Here is an 18,721-nt window from a genome sequence, read left to right on the forward strand (position 1 = left end):
CATGGAATAACCTCCAGAGAGTGTAAATGAATTCAGAGCTTGACCCCGAATAACCCATAGAAAGAAATGATCCAGCCTTTCACAGATGCAAACAAAGAGAATCCCTGATGGGAATGTATGCTTTTGAGTGGCAGAAAAGAGAGGAGAAATATTGCAAAGGGCAACAGGATTCTCAGGCAGCCGCCTTCTGAGCAGGCGTGTCTACAGAGCAAATCCCCTGCTAGTGATGTAAATGGGGCATGTGAGTCAACCTAAAAGCTTGCTGCTGCTGCCAAAAGGAGCAGGCTGCTCTCCCCACTTCTCCAGTGGAGGACCCAGGCACTCCTGGTTTTCCCAAGGGCTGGTTCTGCTGCTTAGTGAGTGACTCGGTTTACTAACCTCACACAGAACTAACTTTATTTTTTCCTTGTTGGTTTTCTGCCCCGTTACTGAACTGAACTGATTCACCCTAACATCATAGAATTATGGAGTGAGCACAGAAGATGAGTCGAAACCATTAGTCTGGGAGGAAAGGGACCCACCCCTCTGGTAAACTTGCACTCTTAAATCATCTCAGTAGTCTCATCTAAATCCTCCCTAAAATAGAAAGTTCACGTTACTGCTAAGAAGTCTAACAAAAAGGTTGGTGCCTTCCACTTCTCACCCTTAGCTGAGTCCTCCCATTGCTTCCTTTGTGTTAAACCTTGAATACGTGTGACCCTTGGCAGTGAGCACGCTAAATCAGGAGGCTTTAAAAAAGGGTTGTTTTCTGATTAATAGTGAAACAGCTAACTCTGAAGTCAGATGAGTGACGGAGGTTGCACAAGAGAGGAAACAAGACTGCAAGGTTGCAAAAGATGGATGGAGCCCCAAAGCAGCAGCTGTGAACTTATTATAATGTGTAACATAAGGCCAAGAAAGCAGTGAGGACTAATGGTCTGTACAGTGAAGGAGAAGTAATTTTGCGGAACAAAAGTTTTCTCTGTGCTTTACATACTATAAATGAGAAGCAGAGTGGTAAAAAAAAAAAGAAAAAAGCTTTCAGTGCCAGAAAAACAGGGGAAGACACAGAACAGAAGCACCTTGGAATCCAGCCCAGGAAGAAAATCAAATGCTGAGGGAAAAAAAAAAAAAAAAAAGTAAAAAAAAAAAAAAGAGAGAAGGCAGAGGAAAAACCAGAAAGTAGAAAAGTGAATATTCGCACCAAACACAGCAAGAAACAAGTGTGCATGGTTGTAGGTTTCTTATTGAGAAGAACCAATTGACCTGTCACGTCTGTAAGGAACAAGGATTTGAGATGTACTGCTGAGACTGAAAAGACTTGTTAAAGTGAGCAGAAGTCCTTCACAGTGGGAGAAATGGCAATGACACACACTATTTACACTCCAACACAGTATGTAGAAAAGAGAACTTGGGACTATGGGGTTGCCAAGCCCTTGCATGCTAGGTGTGCATCTGTACACTGGTCATATGACATGGTAACAATTGTTTGGTAGTGCTGTGCCAAATCCTCCTGATGATTTTTTGGTCTTGTGGTGCTATAGTGCACATAAGCATACTCCACTGCATTGCTATCACCAGCTCAGTTTATCCACCTAATAATTCCAAAGCTGGCAATTGATGCAGTAACCAAATACTTGCAAAAAGTTTCCTAGATTTCTCTGCTCTCCTTCTGTTTTCATTATCTTTTCCATTTTCTCTCTCTTCTTGATTTATCATATATGATATTATCATCACATGATATTTTCATATTCATTCTCAATTTTGCTTCCTTGATTACGTCTCTAGAAGAGACTTTATTTCCACCCTGCTAAAATACAGGACCTTTCAAACGTACTTTTCAGCAAGAATGCTGTTGTTTTTCATGTAATCCTCACCATTCACTGTCTGTAGAACCTCCTTTATAGGCCCTGTAGAGTAATCAAAGAATACAATAAAAGCTTTAAAAGCATTTGAAACCAGTTTAAGACATGTCTGATTAGTTTGCCAGCTGAAGACTCCAATTGCAGCTGGAACTGTGGGACAAACGATTTTAATCTCAGAGAACAACTAATTCCAGTGGGCATTAACGAGTGTTTGGAGAGAAAAAAAAAGTCTCTAAAACATACCCTGGGTTTCTGAATAGCTGCCATGGAGTTAAGAAGAAAGGAGTTGCAGTGCTTTCTCTTTTTGTTCTTCCTGCTGGTACCTGGTGTTGCTGGCCCCATTTCTCACACTTTTATGTCAGTGTGAACTAAGTAATGCTGCAAATTCATTAAAAATATCTATCAAGTGTCCACATAACACTGCCTTTACAACACAGTTTCTTGTTTAAATGGTGCTTTTTTGTAAGGCTGTCATTGCTTTTACCTGAATCTGTATCAAAACACACAGATTCTTGCCAGTTGTCTCACAGAGCACGTGAAAATTAAAAATGTAAGTACTTTTGACTGATTTTTTCTTGGTGGATGTTTGGGGGTTTTGTTTGTTTATTTGTTTTGTTTTACAGGACGTTATTCAATGCTACTTATGCTGGAAGAATTAAATCAGCAGAAAAGCTTTTCTTGTTCAGAGCTTTGTACTTCTTTTAGCTAGCATCAGGCAGCACCAATGCCTTCCCCTTCTACAGCTGCATCTCTGCTGGAAATTTCTTTCCTGTATAGGGGCTGCGTCCTTCAGAATTATGGAATTGGCCTAAAGCATTATTGTGACTGTGACCTAAGGAGAGCTGATACTGATTTGAGCAAAACCACATGGAAAATGAGAGGCTAAATAAAAATAAAATTAAAAAGTAACTTTATGGACCAGCTAAAGCATAAACACAAGCTGAGGAGAGAAATAAAATGAAGATGAAAAGATTTTAAGGAGAAAACTCATAAAAATTTTCTTCATAGTGGATCATAAATAATAATTACAGCAAAAGAAGCATTATTCCAGATCTTACAGTTTGAGAGAGAAAAAAAAAATGGAGGCAAACAGTGACTCAGAGGATGGGGTTTTGCACATATTTTGCATTAATGAGATGCAAGCTGGAATAAATAGTTTGTAAAGCTCAGATTAGCATTATAAGTGAAGTCAAGTACACAAACAAAGAGGAAATGAAATGCTAGATAGTGGGATAATGATAAATGTGCCAGGCACACGTTTTGCAAGAAAAGGAAAAAACACATGTAAGTAATCAAGCAAAGTCAAATGAAAATTACACCATGGAATGAGGATAATACTTCTGACATTGTGAATTTTAATCAGAAAGCAAAAGATTTTCTGAGTATACAGTCTGAATCGTCAGAATATGCAACATAAAAGCCACTGCTTGCTGCTGAAACAGTGAATTTGTATATGTGATAAAGAAGCATGAATCTTGTGTGAGTACAAACTGCTGGATGTACTTGAAGAAAATGGGATGTTCTCCTGCCATGTTACACCTAGAACAGATGAAAATAATTCAACCAGCATAGCATGCTTTACACACTATCTATTGCTTTAGAATAAGAAATGGTTTGATTATTGAAATGCACACAAAAATAAATAATTTTACATAATCTCAAAATTACATAAGCAGAATGGTAGTCACTGAAAAAACCAAAATATTAACAAGTCCTCTTGTGCTTCCCTGTCTCAGCAAGACAGTCGTCATCATCTTATTTTGGAAGCCAGCATGTAGGCTTAGGTGTTGAGAATGCTGTTAGTAGTGAACCTTTCAGCAGAAGAGTATCAGCTCTGCCAGCCAGGCTCACAAAGCCAGTATCAAAGCTGATTATACTCAGGAATGTGATATGAGAAATGCCTGGCAGAAACTGTGTAATCCATTGCAATTAACCCCATCTCCATAGCAGTTAATACATACAAACAAACAAACAAACAAAAAGGAAGTTGGTCCTGACTGCAGTATCATATACAGAGCAGTTGTTGATTTCCCAGGGAAACCCAATTATTTTGGGAAGGTAAAAATACCTGGTAATATGCCAACCTTTAAAGGTATTAATTTAGAGAGTATTAAAATTTTCAGCATATCTCACATCTCTTTCCAACCTTAGGCATATGCAAAGCACTGAGACCATAAGAGAGGAAGAGGAAGCACAAGCATGGCATACATGTAGTATTGGAGACCTTGTGAGTTGATCCAGTGAGGTGAGGTTTGGAGCCTTTTTATCTTACAAGAAGCCACTAGTAGTTTTTTTGCCTCACCAGTGAGGCAAAACTTTGAACTACTGCCTCACCGGTGAGACAAATTTTGAAACATTATTTCAAAACACAAACTGTTTGTAATAATGTTTCAAAAGTGTAGAGGACAACGCTTTGTTTGAGAAAACAAATTTTCAAACAAGAATCCAAGAAAGCACCTAAGAATTTGAAAAGTCATTGTTATTTCCAAATATCAGAAATATATGATACTAAAACAGTAACATTTGAATTTATTTAATGAATTTGAGCTGGACCAGTAAGTACAACAGACTTGTACCAGAAAACCAAGGCGACAAAATCACAGTATCATATCAAAATGATATCATAATCACATATTAATGTTACCACAGAAATACAAAAATAAAGAACAAAGTTTCACTCAAACAGTAAAAATATGTGCCAGTTTCAAGAGGACATTAGAAAACAATCTGAAAATAAAAAGTACAATATAAAGATGTGCCCATGTCCACCAATCTGCCAAAAAAGGTCAAACACCAGAAAAGTGGCTCTGTGCACTTCCCAGGAATGACAGCACTGTCAAGCAAATGGAACATAAGAATATTTTATTTGAACAACTGAATCATCATACCCTAGATGCCGAGAATAGAAATTCTCTTGAGAATGGGGTCAGTCTGGAATAGAAATAAACACCGTGTACTAACAAGATGGGATAGAGCATGAGTAATCATGATATCTGAAAAAGAAAGAAAAGCTAGTACATATGGCAAAATAAAACAACTGTATAGCATTTTCAACAGGCATTAGAGCACACTGAAGAACACGTCTTACAAAACAGGGAAACACACATTAAAATTAAAGGCTACTGGTCAGACTTTTGAGAACCAGGCAAAATGTCAGAGGCTTACGCAGTACCCATTGAGGGTAGAGCAGTGAAGTGTTTAAGCATGCCTGAACTATGTGCTTGCAATCACGAGATCTCAGTTTGCCTTAAATTAGATCATATATTTATTTGAGAACAAGAATTTGATTACATCTGACTGTCCCATCTAATAGCCAGGCAAATAGCAAGGCTGAGTTTGCTGCACAAATTGCTAAGAGTATTGAAATGGTGCAAACAAGACAGAGAATATTTTGCATTCCGTTCTTGAATGCTGAAAATATTTCCATAGAAAAGTTCACTGCAGTTGAGTACAATGCTTGAAATCATGTTAAGTAACAGGATAAAGGAGTAAGAGACTGAAACAATAACTAAAAGGCCAAAGATAAGAATCTTTTAATTACCACTCTGATCTGTATTTGTAATACTTTATTTCTGCAAGATAACTCTCATACCTGAAGCAACATGTTTGAAGAGAGAATCCTCCATTCTTTCACCAAATCAAAGGGAAAATTCCCCATCTGGAGTATATTGAAACTGTGTACCCAGGTTGTAAAAAACATGCAGACATGTAATGAAATATGTATCAACAATAAAAAAGTGCCCATAGTTCCCAACAAGGAGGAGTTGGAAAAAAAGGTGGTATAAGTCAACATATCTCCTTATGTTTGCCTTTAATTATACTGAAATTTTTTTATCATGGAGACATTTAATTTCAAAAGCTATAAATCTCTGATTCAAGTGTTACTAAACTTTTTAAAATGTTTGTTTTAGTATGTTTCTCTCACTCTATTTTGTAGTGCTATTGCCACTATTATATGAAGATTTCAGCAGACTTCATTTATGTTAAAGTTCATGCAACCTCACTCTCCCAGCATGGGGTATTTACCCCCTTTGCAGAAAAACAATCTTAACCTGGACTAATTTAACATAAAGTGTAGGTAGGATGAAAAATGAGAAATCTGGAAGAAAAGACAGTAACTTGATAGTTATTGTGGCTTAGTTTTATCTTCTTGGACCCGGACAATGAAATTGACTTATTCTAAGATGTGCCATTGAACTGCTGCCAGGGCTTGTGTGCAACTGAGCTAATACTCTATTCTTTCTTCTTTATATCAGTCATTCTTATCACAACCACAGATAAAATACACATTTTTTAAAAATCTAAATAAATTCCTCTTCAAAGCATACTTTTCTTGTGCTTATTAATAGAAAGTGATGTCTACTTACGCATTTGGTTTATTTATATCTAGTCAACTACTCATTTACATTAAAAACAGAATGGAAAAATTATCTTACTTGTGCAGCTTCAAAGCTGTAGCTTTATTGATAAATTACAAGTCACCTCTGCAATTACTGAAAACTTACAGTGTAAAATGGGACAGAGCACCTATTTTCTCAGCCTGTCTTCACAGGAGAGGTGTTCCAGTCCTCTTAGCCCTTCATGGCCTCCCCTGGACTTGCTCCAACACTTCCATGTCCTTCTTATTTTGAAGGCACCAGAGCTGGATGCAGCACTCCAGGCAGGGTCTGACAAGAACAGAGAGAACAGGGACAGAATCACCTCCCTTGCCCTGCTGGCCATGCTCCTTTTGATGCAGTCCAGGATACCTCTGGCTTTCTGGGCTGCCAGCCCACACTGCTGGCTCATGTTGAGTTTTTTGTCAACAATAAAGAGGGGTTTTGGAGTTTGTTTTTTTTTTTTTTCCTTTTTGATATTACAGGGGTTTAAAATCATGCTGAAGTCCCCTCGAGAGTGGGAATAATAAAACTGACCATCTGTTATCATGCTGCCTAGAAGAAACATTGACTCCTTCCTCTAAGTGTACTATTTCTTTTTTCAGTACTGGTTGAAATGCATCAATGGGTTCAAACCTGTTAGGAGGTCAAAATAAAGGTGAGACAAAATTAGAAAAAACTGAATTCTTTACAGCTTCCTTTAGAGCAAATGCTTTTAAATCTTTTGTTAGAATCACAGAATGGTTTGTGTTGGAAGGGACCTCAAAGACCATCTAGTTCCAACCCCTGCTGTGCCCAACCCTTCACTATACCAGGTTGCTCAAAGCCCCATCCAACCTGGCCTTGAACAATTCCAGGGATGGGACATCCACAGCTTCTTTGGGCAACCTGTGACAGTGCCTCAAAACTCTCACAGCAAAGATTTTTTTTTGCCTAATATCTAACCCAAATCTACTTTCTTTCAGTTTGAAGGCCCTTGTCCTGTAACCACAGTTCCGGATGTTGCCCAAAAGAAAAGGGATTTTTCAAGGGCCTTACAAAAACAAAACCAGACAAGAAAAAAAATGAAAACAAACAAACCAACAAAACCCCCCCAAAAAACAACAACAAAAAACCAACAAAAAACCAAAACCAAACCAAACCAACAAACAAAAAAACCACCAAAAAACAAAAACAAAAAACAACAAAAAAAAAACCCACCCCAGATCCCCAATGAAAAAATGAAAACAAGTTCTTGAAAACAAGAATGAAAAAACGAGTGAAAACTCCACGCTGTTGTTAAACATAGAAAACCCTTGTTTCAAGGGCTAAATTTTGTCACAAGAAAAGCATCCCCCAACTAGGCGCTTGCAGAAGGGCACGGCAGGGCTGAGGACGCCATGTGCTGTGTGACTGCGGAGGTTGCCCAGAGCAGCCCCACCAGCACAGGCTGCCGGCGGCACCCGACCGTTCCCGACGGACGCGGAGCCCCGTGCTCCCCACATCCGGGAACTCCCCCCCTCCCCGCTCGCCGCCCGGTGGTCCCGCCCTGACGTTGGCGCCCCTTGGCCCAATGGGACTCCACTCTACTTCCGGCGTCCGGCGCCGTCTCCTGGAAACGGGCGCGGGGTGGCGACCATCCGAGTAGCGCGCGGGGGGTGCAGGGACGCAGCCCGGTGGGATCCGGCGGTGCGTTCCAGCCGGAATAAAGGACAGCAAAACGCTCCGGTTCCCGGAGTCACCCTGCCTGCTGAGCCGGTGCTTTTCCCGCTTGCCTGTATTTTGTGGCACGCAGGGACCAGTGTCCCGTCCGGACACTGCCTCCGGGGCTTGGGAGACTCCGTCCCGAGGGCGGGGCTCCGCCGTTTCGGTTGATGGCGGCGGCGTGGCCGTGATCCATCCCGAGCCGCTCTGCGGCTGTCGTTCCCCTCCCTTCCCGCCGGCTCCATCACCGGCACAGGTACGGCTGTCGTTCCTTTCCTGCTTTCCCGCCGGCTCCATCACCGGCACAGGTGCGACTGTCGTTGCCCTCCTTTCCCAGCGGTTGCATCCCCCGCACTCAGGGGCGGCTGTCGTTCCTCCTCTTTCCCGCTGGTTCCATCCCCGCACACAGGTACGGCTGTCGTTCCCATCCTTTCCCGTCGGCTCCATCCCCGGCACAAGTGCGACTGCCGTCCCCATCCTTTCCCAGCGGATGCATCCCCCGCACACAGGTGCGGCTTTCCCATCCTTTCTCGCCGAGTCCATTCCCGGCACAGATGCGACTGTCGTTCCCACTCTTTCCCGCCGGGTCCATCCCCGGCACAGGCACGGCTCTCGTACCTTTCCTGCGTTCCCGCCGGGTCCATTCCCGGCACAGGCACGGCTCTCGTACCTTTCCTGCTTTCCTGCCGGGTCCATTCCCGGCACAGGCACGGCTCTCGTACCTTTCCTGCTTTCCTGCCGGGTCCATTCCCGGCACAGGCACGGCTCTCGTACCTTTCCTGCTTTCCCGCCGGGTTCATTCCCGGCACAGGCACGGCTCTCGTACCTTTCCCCCTCTCCCGCGCGCGTTCGCGGCCGTTACCCGGCGGAGCGCGCGCGCCCAGCGGCCCCTCACCGCTCCCTCACCGCTCCCTCACCGCTCCCTCACCGCTCCCTCACCGCTCCCCCCATCCCTCACCGCTCTCCCGCCCCATCCCTCACCGCCCTCTCGTTCCCTCCGCCGCCGTCCCTCGGCACGAGTGCGGGAGCGGACCCGGGGCAGGGCTGGAACCCTCGTCTGGAGCTCCCCCGGGACCCCACGGCCGCCTCTCCTGCGCTGCAAGTGGGTCGGGAGGCGGCTGTGCTCCGCGCCCGCCGGGCAGCGCCTCAGGCCGGACAGCCCACGGCAGAGCGGGGAGCGCAGGAGATCGCGGGTCGGGCACGGGCTGCTCCGTTCGGAGTGTTTGGCCATCCCCTCGTAAAGAGAGGGAACCGCGTCTCCTTGGTGTGCCGGTCCTGTGTCCAGCCCAGAGCAAATCCGTTCCCTCGGTGCCTGGAGACTGCCGCTTTGGGTGCTTCTGTGGAGGTTCACACCTGCTTCGTGACAGGTGGTGGCTCGGGAGGCTTCCATGATGGCCTTCTTACTCACCTTTTCACCTTTTGTATCGGTTTATTTGATCTCTTTTTTCTTTATCTCAAAATCCATCTGTTTAAAGTCTGTTTTGTGTGTCAGAGGAGCTGTGGGTGTCCCATTCCTGGCAGTGTTCAAGGCATGGTTGAACGGGACATTGAGTACAGTGTTCTAGTGGCCCACAGCAGGGGCGTTGGAACAAAATGATCTTTAAGGTCCAATCCAACCCAAGCCATTCTCTGATTTTATGATTCTAGGCTCCATTGGTTTGTGTGCTGGAATAAAGGCATAGCCATTACTCTTGAGAATCAGAGACTATTCTGTTTTCCCTGTAGCCTCTTGCATTTTTACAGATGGTACCATTTAGAATTTGTATCTACTAGCCAGTCTATTACTTTTTGAATAAGATCTTCGGAAGTGTAAAATTCACCTTTTCAAAATTTTGATCACATTTCCTGAGAGGAGGTCTTCTGCAAATCAATTATATTCAATCTTTCTGGAAGTATGGAATCCCTATTCATGGTAATGGGGAGGGTGACTACTATACGTGAATGGCCATTAAATTTGAAGGCTTCCCCTTTCTCCTCCTTTCTTTAGGTTTATTTGCTTATGAGACTAATGCCATGTTTCCAGTCTGTTGCCTGTGAAACATCCTAAAGCATGGAGAACTTCGTTTTGTATGAGGAGATTGGAAGAGGAAATACAACAGTTGTTTATAAAGGAAGACGAAAAGGGACAATTAATTTTGTTGCCATTGTCTGCAGTGATAAATGCAAGAGAGCTGGAGTAGCAAACTGGGTAAGTAATGGGGTTTCTTTTCCTGCTGAATCTGGGGAAAAAAAAACAGCCTACAAAATTCCGGTTGCACAAGCTACAGAAAAGTGCCATGTGCTGCTTTAGATGGAGTTTGTCACATTTAGACCAGCTTCTCAAGATTTTAAGTTCTTATTCTTTAAATACAGTCTCCTTTTAATGTATATATTTCTTCATGTGATTTTATTGGTTTTTAGATTGCATGCATTAACACATGTTTACGGTCTTATTGTTTCTGTGATGTGTTAGTGAACTTGTAAAAATAGTTACAAGTGGTGGCTTACTTTATTTTGTTATTAGTTGTGCAAATACAGGGGTAACAGTAACTTCCAGTAAACAATCAATTTCTTGCTTAGCAAGAAGAAATTATTTTTGATGAAAGAATATAATTTAAGCTGAATCAATTCTGGTTTGTAAAACCTTGGAAAAGCTTTAAATATCATACTGTCTGGAAAGGAAACTGATACAGTTATACAGTTCAAATATTTTATTTTTCCAGTAGGTACATTTTGTTTCTGTAGTGAGTTAACCTTGGCTGGATGTCAGGTTCCCCACCAAATCTGCTCTATCACTCCCTTCTTCACCTGGACAGGAATCAGAAAATACAATGAATGGGTCAAGATAAGCGTAGGGAGAGATCACTCACAACTTGCCTTCCCAGGCAAAACAGACTCAATTTAGGGAAAGTAATTTAATTTATTGCCAGAGTAGGATAATGGTAAATAAAACCAAATCTTAAAACACCTTTCTCCCACCCCTCCTTCTTCCTGGGCTCAGCTTTACTCCCAATTTTCTCTCTCCCCTCCCTTGCCAGAGATGCAGGGAGATGGGAAGTGGGATCAGTTCATCAGATGCTGTCTCTGTTGCTCCTTTCTCCTCATGCTCTTCTCCTGCTCCAGTGTGGGGTCCCTCCCATGGGAGCATCCTCCACAACCTTCTTCAGTGTTGGTCCTTCCCACAGGCTGCAGTTCTTCATGCCCTGCTCCAATGTAGGTCCTTTCCATGGGGTGCAGTCCCTCAGGAACAGGCTGTTCTAGTGTGAGTTCCCACAGGGTTACACAGCGACCTGGCATGGGCTTCTCTCTCCATGGGTCTGCAGGTCCTGCCAGGAGCCTGATCCAGCACAGATTTCTGAGAGAGTTGCAGCCTCCCTCAGGTTTCCACCTGCTCTAGGAAACCACCACAGGCTGCAGGTGGATCTGTGCTCTGCCATGGACCTCCATGGGCTGCAGAGGGACAGCTTTGCCTCACACTAGGGGCTGCAGGGGAATCTCTGCTCCAGCTCCTGAAGCACCTTCTGCCCCTCATTCTGCACCATCTGCAGGGTTGTTTTGTTGCACATTCTCACTCCTCTCCCCTGCTGCTGTTACATGGGAGTGTTTCCCCCCTTTTTAAGTGTTATCCTGGAGGTGCTGCCACCGTTACTGGTGGGTTGGCCATCAGTGGGTCTGTCTTGGAGCTGGCTGATATTGGCTCTGTCAGACACAGAAGAAGCTTCCAGCAGCTTCTCACAGAAGCCAGTCCTGTAGACCTCCCCACCTGGATACCAAAACCTTGCCATGCAAGACAGATACAGTTTCATATTCTCTCTTATTGTTTCAAAAATAATTTTTGGGAACCTTTTTGTTCTTAGGAGTGTACTGGCCTTACAAATCTCTTGGGGATGCCTTACATACTACTCTAGCAAGAAACAGACTTCTGTAGATATTAGGCCATGTAGGTATTATAGAAGTACAGATTTTCAGGGTCTCTTGAATGGTTTTCTTTGTCTGATAAGATTAAGAATGATGGAAAAGCTTCTTTTCACTTCTTGCTGTATTACCTCTCATTTGTATTATTATTGAAAAAAAAACCAGTAGGAGTGTGACTTTGACTATAAATTTGGATTTCTAGTTTATTATTTAGTGGTGCAAGGAGGCTAAATAATATTTATAATTTTGAGTTGGGAATTTACTAGGTTTTTTCCTGTATTTTAAAAACAGGTGAATTGGGCAGAATCTGTGAGGAAAGTTATCTTTTCTCAACATACATGTAACACTAAAATACTTGAAGAATAATGTTAGTGCACTAGGAAAGGCAAGAGAACAGGTAGCTAATCTAGAGTAGATTGTATTGTTTCTTGTTCCCATTCCTCAAGTCCATATAAATACATTTATGTCTTTCCCCTACTTAAGCATGTTGAAAATGTCACTCTAGGTTCGTCTGACTCAGGGACTCACACATAAGAATATAATGGCATTTTATGAATGGTATGAAACAAGCAACCATCTCTGGCTTGTAGTGGAATTATGCACAGGTAAGATAAGCTCAAAGGCAAATGTTTATAGAATGAGTATTTATAAGAGACTTCTTGCAGCTTCTCTACAGCAAATGCTTAGACCTTTGAAAAAAGTGTAATTATCTGATTATTAACTTGAGAATCCTGTTTACATATAAAAGTGGTTTTGCTCTTGGAAACATTTTTAGAAATCAATTGAAATCATGCTTCTCTGCTTCACTGCATTCATCTTTGAAAAGTTAGTCTAGTTACATAATGCTGGTTTTTAGGAACTGAAGAGAGAAGGCTAATCAGGGAACATAAAAGCAAATTGTGAATAGTCAGAAGGTAGCTCAGTAAAAATTACTTGAGAAATTTTCTAAGGACTGGCAGCTTTGGCATTCTCTTTTAAAAGACATCAAGGAACAAATCGGTTCTAATAACAATATTATTCAAATTAATTTTTATTCAAAGGGCAATTCAGCAGCTAAAGTGAATGATTAATTTTTTTTTTCCTATTCAGTATAAGTATTTTGATTTTGATGTTAAAATTATAATTTGGAAACTCTGAGAACCCAGAACTGCATTAAGTTGTTCACTTAGTCTTGATAAGTTCTTATCAATCTATTAAAGGAGTCTTGTAAAGCTTTCTTTAATTGTGATGACTACATGTTTTAAACTTCTGACAGCATGCTTTCCTCCATATGGAAAGGAAAGAAAAGTGAGCCAATATGTATGTGATGCATGTTAAACTTCTGGAGTTTGTTTAATAGTAAAAGTCTGTGTTACACGCAGCCTTTTTATTTATCCAGAATTCTGTTTGAAAAATTACTGAAGAAGAGAACTTACAAGTTCTGAGAAAAAAAGTCAGATCATTCTTTCAGTGATTAAAAGTAATTGTAATGGCTCATATGGAGGCTTTGGTCTACTTGCTTAGTCTAACTTTGGGTACATATAGACAGGCAGCCTTTTAATGTTGAACAATTATCAGATGTTTTACCTTGCAGTTTTATAGTTTGCTGCAAGGTGAGTGTCTTGGAGCTAACTTACTTAGAATAACGTGGATTTATTCTTAATATTGTTGAGACTTGAAAAATACTTTTGAAATATAGAAGATTTCTTTCACTTGTCTCAAAGATAGTTTCTGTTATCAGATGCAAAATTTTTCTGTGTTGCTGTTTTCACTGCTTTTTTTCTTTGTGTGTTTTTTCTTTTTGTGCCATATTATGGAAACAGTTTAACTGGTCTGCCCTTAGTTTTAGCAATTGTTCTTAGAAGCTGATAGCCTGGTGTTGGTATTATTTTTTCTTTTAACCTGAGCAGCAGGAATCTGGTTAAGGAATTTTAATAAAAGCATGGGGTACTATTACACTGTGAAGTGACACAGTTTCTGGATTTCCTTTTTCCCTTCTGTTTTCTTTGTAGAATAATATTGAAGTAGTTTTGAAGTCATGCAGTCAGTTTTATTCCAGATAAAATTAAGATTTTGTCACAGTATTGAAAATAATTTTTGTACATCTTAGCTTTTGTAACTATTAGATATCAAGAAATATTTTTAATATTGGCTGATACTGGTTTTTGATTGACATCTTTTGAAGTTTATGTAATTGGGCATTACTTGTGTGACCCCTTCTTTACATGCACTTGCTGACTTTGTGTATTTCAGGTGGTTCTCTAGAATCTCTCATTGCTCAGGATCAATGTCTACCAGAACATGTGGTGAGAGAATTTGGTATTGACCTGGTTACTGGTTTATACCATATTCATAAGCATGGAATTATCTATTGTGAATTGAAGCCTGGAAAGGTGAGGAGGGGTATTATCTATAGGACACTGGATGTTACTTTTCATGTCATCAACATTTATTTTATTATTTGTATTTTACCATTTGGAAGAAGCTTACCTCACTTGTGAGGTCAGTTGAGTTTTGTAATATATGTGAAGACAATCAGAGACAAGTCTGTAGCTTGAATATTTTATTATAGAATTGATTTCTTTACTTGGTATGTATCTGATACAAGTGATATATTCCTTTTGATTTGGTGTACTGGTTTAATTTAATGAAAGATTTTAGTTTTCTATCCTTGGAGACATAAATTTGTTATTATTCTATCATGCTGCAGAATATTTTACAGTCATAGAAAATGCTAATGTTGGAGTAAATTTAACTGAAGTTTCTTTGTTAATAATTTTCTATATTGTTTGCACATACCAAGGAAATTATCATCTTCTTCCTGTATAAAAATGCAGGTCTTTATGTAGTTTCTCATTTTGTGTATGTCTGTAATTTATGTAGAGGTTTGCTAAAGTCTGTGTTTGTTTTTAATTCATGTAGTCACCAGAATAAAATTGACTAGAATAAAATTTTTTGCTTAATAGTAATTGTTTTTGACCTTGATCTGTAAGTGATCAAGTTGCAGTTTTCTAAATCTTTGGTAAAATCTTCCATGATTCTGCTCAGTTCCTGTCATTTGTGGACCCAAAAGCACTAAAAATATGTGAGTTAAGCATAGTGTAGATGACTCAGTAGTCTTCCAAAGAAAAGTGCTGCTGTAAAGTGCTCATTTCAACAGAAAGTAAAATGCTAAAGTTAAGGCTTCTTCTGTGCCCTGCCCCCTGCTTCTGGCTGAATGGGCTATTTCTCTAAACAAGGATTTTGGGATTATGAAGTTGTTAGTTTCGAGACTAAGCAGTGACTGGCCAGACAAAACTGTCATCGGACAAAATCTGTGAAAGTTTCTGCTAATAAAATGAGAAAAATTCCTTTTTTTTCCTCTCAAATGAAGCCCTGCTTGGTTTTACTAGACTTACATTTTCCTATGCAGTTTTACTCTACTTTAACTGTCTTTTCTCTAGTATCATCATTTTTTATTTAGACTTAATAATGAGTAAACAAAAGTGCACATTGAACCTCTTAAGGGCTCTATTGGAGTACTTTTGGTTGTAAGAAGAAAAACAGTATCGGCATTAAAAGAAAAACTTGACTTAAAAGAAAAACTTCAGTGTTTTTGGTTATAGTGATCCGCTCTATGTACTTAAATGGTTTGAGATTCTGATTATTTTTGTAATAATTTATTTTATGTTGTAAATGTCAGTTTTAGTATATGATACTTGCATATTGGATTTTGTTTGTTTTAATAGATTCTACTGGAAGGGTCTGGCACTTTGAAATTCAGTAGTTTTTGCCGGGCTAGAGCAGATGGTGAAGACTTGGAAAAAGTTTTTGCTTTAGCTGGAGCTGAGGAAGGTGAAGATATTAATGAAAACAGTCTGCAAAGATACTTTAAAAATATGGATCAAGGTATGAGATTTTTACTAGCCAGAATTAACTTACACCAGAGACAGAATGAAAGTTGGAGTATCAGTGATTATGATAAAGAGAAATTATTTATAATTAGTCCTGTTTTGTCTCTAAAAAAATTGAACTATGGAATTATTTATGGACTTTTGAAAAGTTTGTGCTGCAGGTGCTCTCTGTAAGATCTCAACTAAATTCCTGTAAGTTAGAGTTAAAAGTAGAGAGAAAATTCTGGAAGTACTACACAGAACTACTGCTTCTTTCATTGGACACTGCACTGCTGTACTTTCATTGTCCTTTTTGGTGCACATGGTCTAGGTTATTTCTAGTTTGAGGTCAACTCTTTCACTGCCTTAAAAATGATAATTTCAGTTTAAAGTCTGAGAAAGTTACTGTCCTTCGGTTTCAACAGGCAAATCCATGCAAATGCAGGGTTTTTTTAAAAAAAACCCAAATACTATGGGGTTTTTTTTCATTAAATCAGAAACTTGGTTTTAATCTTCTGAATCTTTTATTAGTCATTACCTTGGAACATCTAATAGACCTCTGTTTCTAAGATAATGATGTCCCATATATCAGTTACTTTTATCAGAAACAAGAGAATTCTTTGTCATTTTTTATGAGAACAAAGAGAACTCTCCTTGCTGTCTCCTTCTGAAATTCCACACTGGAAATAGTATGACCAAGATCAGATCATTATTCAGGAAGAAATACAAATCTAATCTCTTTCCTGTTGCTCTTCAGAACAGTTTTGATCTGTATGGTAATGACCTTTTGTCACTTAAAAAAATAAAACCCAAGAAGAAAAGAACCCAAAATAAACTTTTTAAGGGGCTATGGATTTGGCACTTTTACTGAGTTAGTGTAATTTCTTTAAAGATTTTTGAAAACTGATGGGAACTACTGTAGAAATAGGAACTGTATATTTTATTCCTGTATCAAACAAAAGAGATTTGTGGATAAGCTGCTATAATTTAATATGTGATGTTTTAATAGTGTTTTAGTGGTAAAAGAGCCATAACTGTTTAGATCAGTGATTTCATTGGCTAGCTACCTTGTTTTTTGTAACAGCATTTACTAAGTTTGTGAAGGTTTATTTCTTGGGATAGCTTTGAAAAAAAGAAACCCCAAATCTAATGCAGTGTAATTATTTCTGTTACTCACATGAGAATGATTTAGCATTCTGCTCAAATTGCTTGGCTCTCAAAGCAAATAAAAAATTCTTTGCATTAATCACTATGTTTGAAAAGTGCAGCACAAGTCAGTTTGGTAATTGAAGTGAAATAAACAACAAAGTAGCATATATAATCCTACATAATCCAGTGAAAGTATAGCAGAGAAGTTCCTTGGAAACCACTTACATTTACTATTTCAGTTTTCTTTTATGTTGAGTGAAGATAATCTATAGCTTGGTGAAGTTTGACAATGTATAGACAAAGTTTGACGTGTTGAAAAAGAAGAATGCTGAATGAAGAAGCAAAGTGTATTAATTATACATTCTGTATTTTCTAGGCTTTCCGTTATACACAGCTCCTGAAGCAATAAAGGGAGACAACTTCTGCAAAGCCAGTGATCTGTGGTCCCTGGGATGTTTACTCTATGAAATGTTCTCAGGTTGTAAGTTTGTAAATCTATTTAATATCTGTGATAATGGAAACATAGTTCATCGTGCCAGAGTAAATTCTTCTGAACTTTCTAGGGAAGTTAGGACAAAAACTTGAGGCAGGTTTTGAAGATTTCTTGAAGAACATAATAACTGTGCTTAAAAGACAAAAATAAAAGTGTCTTTATCCAATAATCAGGTAAAACAATACTGTTAAGTGGTCCTATTGACAACAATACTAACCAACATGTAGGATATAATACTATTATTTGAAATTATGGTAGCCCTCAAATTCTGATGGTATAGTGGTTTTTACCTCCTTGGTATTAAACTCTGTGTGCATTATTTTAATCTTTGAAAGAGAAAACTGCCTCACTATTGTAAAACTAGAGAAATTTGGTTCCCCTTCCCATAAAGCACCCATTAGCTTCAGCTAGAAGGAAGCTTCATTACAGAAGAGAATTACACTGCAGCCTTCTTAAACCTCAAGCAAAACACTGATCTGTTGGATCAACACAGTAACACAGATACAGAGATTTCTGTCTTTTCCTGTTGTCTCATGTCTGATTCATACAGGGCAGTCATGGTTATCTCCATCAAGCTATCTTTGGTGCTTCTTCTGTCTGTAGTTTCTTTTGCTGCTCATGATGAAAGAATTTAAACAAAGGTTTGGAATTTAAATTGACAAGAAAACTTGATAAATAGTACTCAGACTGAGGTTGTTTATTTCTTTGGATGCTTTCTCAGGAAAATGAGCTCATGATAGATCATTGTACCTTGCAACCATTTTGAAGTTTGTCTGACCTGTGAAATACACTTCTGTTTGCTTGTAGGAAAACCACCATTCCTGTCAGAAAGCCGTTCTGAATTAATTGAAAAGATTTTATCTGAAGATCCATTGCGACCAGGACCAGAGAGTAGGCTTCTGTTATTCTTTAATGGATCAAGTCACAGTAATACTTAGAAAGTTAAAGCTTTGGTTTACCCTTTTTCTTCTGAGGCTTGTTGCAGGAATCAGCTAGTTGTCCAAAGTGAATGTTAGCAATGCCTTCCTGTGGTAACTCGCTGTTAGTGATGGATGCTTGTTTCCCTTTTCATGGTGACATATATAATTTACTTTTAATTGTTAACATTGAATCTATCTTCTGGGGTGGAATGGGTGGAATTTTTTATCTTGGTCATTCTGGGCATCAGTGTTATTCACAGAGATCCTTACAAATTAGTGGCTCTTTTTCAATTCAAGCAGATTTTAGCTCTACTTAATTTCTTCCTGGTGGCTATCTGATAATTGGAGGGCACTTTTTTTTTAAAGTTACAAATTAAAAAAATAATTAAAAAATTATTAGTTTGGTGACGGAGCATTAGTAGTTTGTTTTGGGTTTGGTTTTATTTTGAGGATTCTTTGAAATGCAAAGAGTGTATATTTGAGATTCTTTATACATTGAGATTTGTTTTCA

At 39.5% G+C, this 18,721-nt stretch overlaps 2 protein-coding genes across 34 annotated transcripts in view; one reads left to right on the forward strand and one right to left on the reverse strand.

Annotated features, from left to right (window-relative positions):
• Positions 1-3,179: 3,179 nt before the first annotated feature.
• On the reverse strand, positions 3,180-8,754 carry LOC135298998 (collagen alpha-1(III) chain-like). 11 transcript variants are annotated; one of them, XM_064417306.1, is made up of 4 exons: positions 7,421-8,505; positions 6,350-6,856; positions 4,733-4,837; positions 3,180-3,383 (listed from the first exon to the last, which is right to left on the reverse strand). In XM_064417306.1, the coding sequence occupies exon 1, from the start codon at positions 8,444-8,446 to the stop codon at positions 7,538-7,540; it is 909 nt and encodes a 302-aa protein (XP_064273376.1). In that variant the 5' UTR covers positions 8,447-8,505; the 3' UTR covers positions 3,180-3,383; positions 4,733-4,837; positions 6,350-6,856; positions 7,421-7,537. The 11 variants fall into 11 exon arrangements, 5 of the variants coding, with proteins under 5 accessions (XP_064273376.1, XP_064273387.1, XP_064273362.1 ...); XM_064417317.1 differs by lacking the exon at positions 4,733-4,837; XM_064417292.1 differs by having other exon boundaries at positions 4,733-6,856.
• Positions 8,029-18,721, forward strand: part of ULK4 (unc-51 like kinase 4) — a 212,714-nt gene continuing 202,021 nt past the window's right edge. For 6 of the 23 annotated variants that reach the window (XR_010361004.1, XR_010361006.1, XR_010361012.1 and 3 more), the window contains exons 1-7: positions 9,106-9,270; positions 9,891-10,091; positions 12,303-12,402; positions 14,030-14,169; positions 15,505-15,664; positions 17,174-17,275; positions 18,098-18,181. Coding sequence is in view for 18 of the 23 variants with exons in the window: in XM_064417094.1 (XP_064273164.1) it covers positions 9,954-10,091; positions 12,303-12,402; positions 14,030-14,169; positions 15,505-15,664; positions 17,174-17,275; positions 18,098-18,181 (724 nt within the window). In the remaining 5 variants the exon portion in view is untranslated. Of the gene's footprint in view, positions 8,313-8,393; positions 8,413-9,101; positions 9,271-9,890; positions 10,092-12,088; positions 12,195-12,302; positions 12,403-14,029; positions 14,170-15,504; positions 15,665-17,173; positions 17,276-18,097; positions 18,182-18,721 lie in introns of those variants that run through there. The other 17 variants (XR_010360981.1, XM_064417138.1, XM_064417118.1 and 14 more) reach the window with 12 other exon arrangements.

Source organism: Passer domesticus, chromosome 1, assembly GCF_036417665.1.
Source record: "Passer domesticus isolate bPasDom1 chromosome 1, bPasDom1.hap1, whole genome shotgun sequence".
Classification (NCBI taxonomy): domain Eukaryota; kingdom Metazoa; phylum Chordata; class Aves; order Passeriformes; family Passeridae; genus Passer; species Passer domesticus.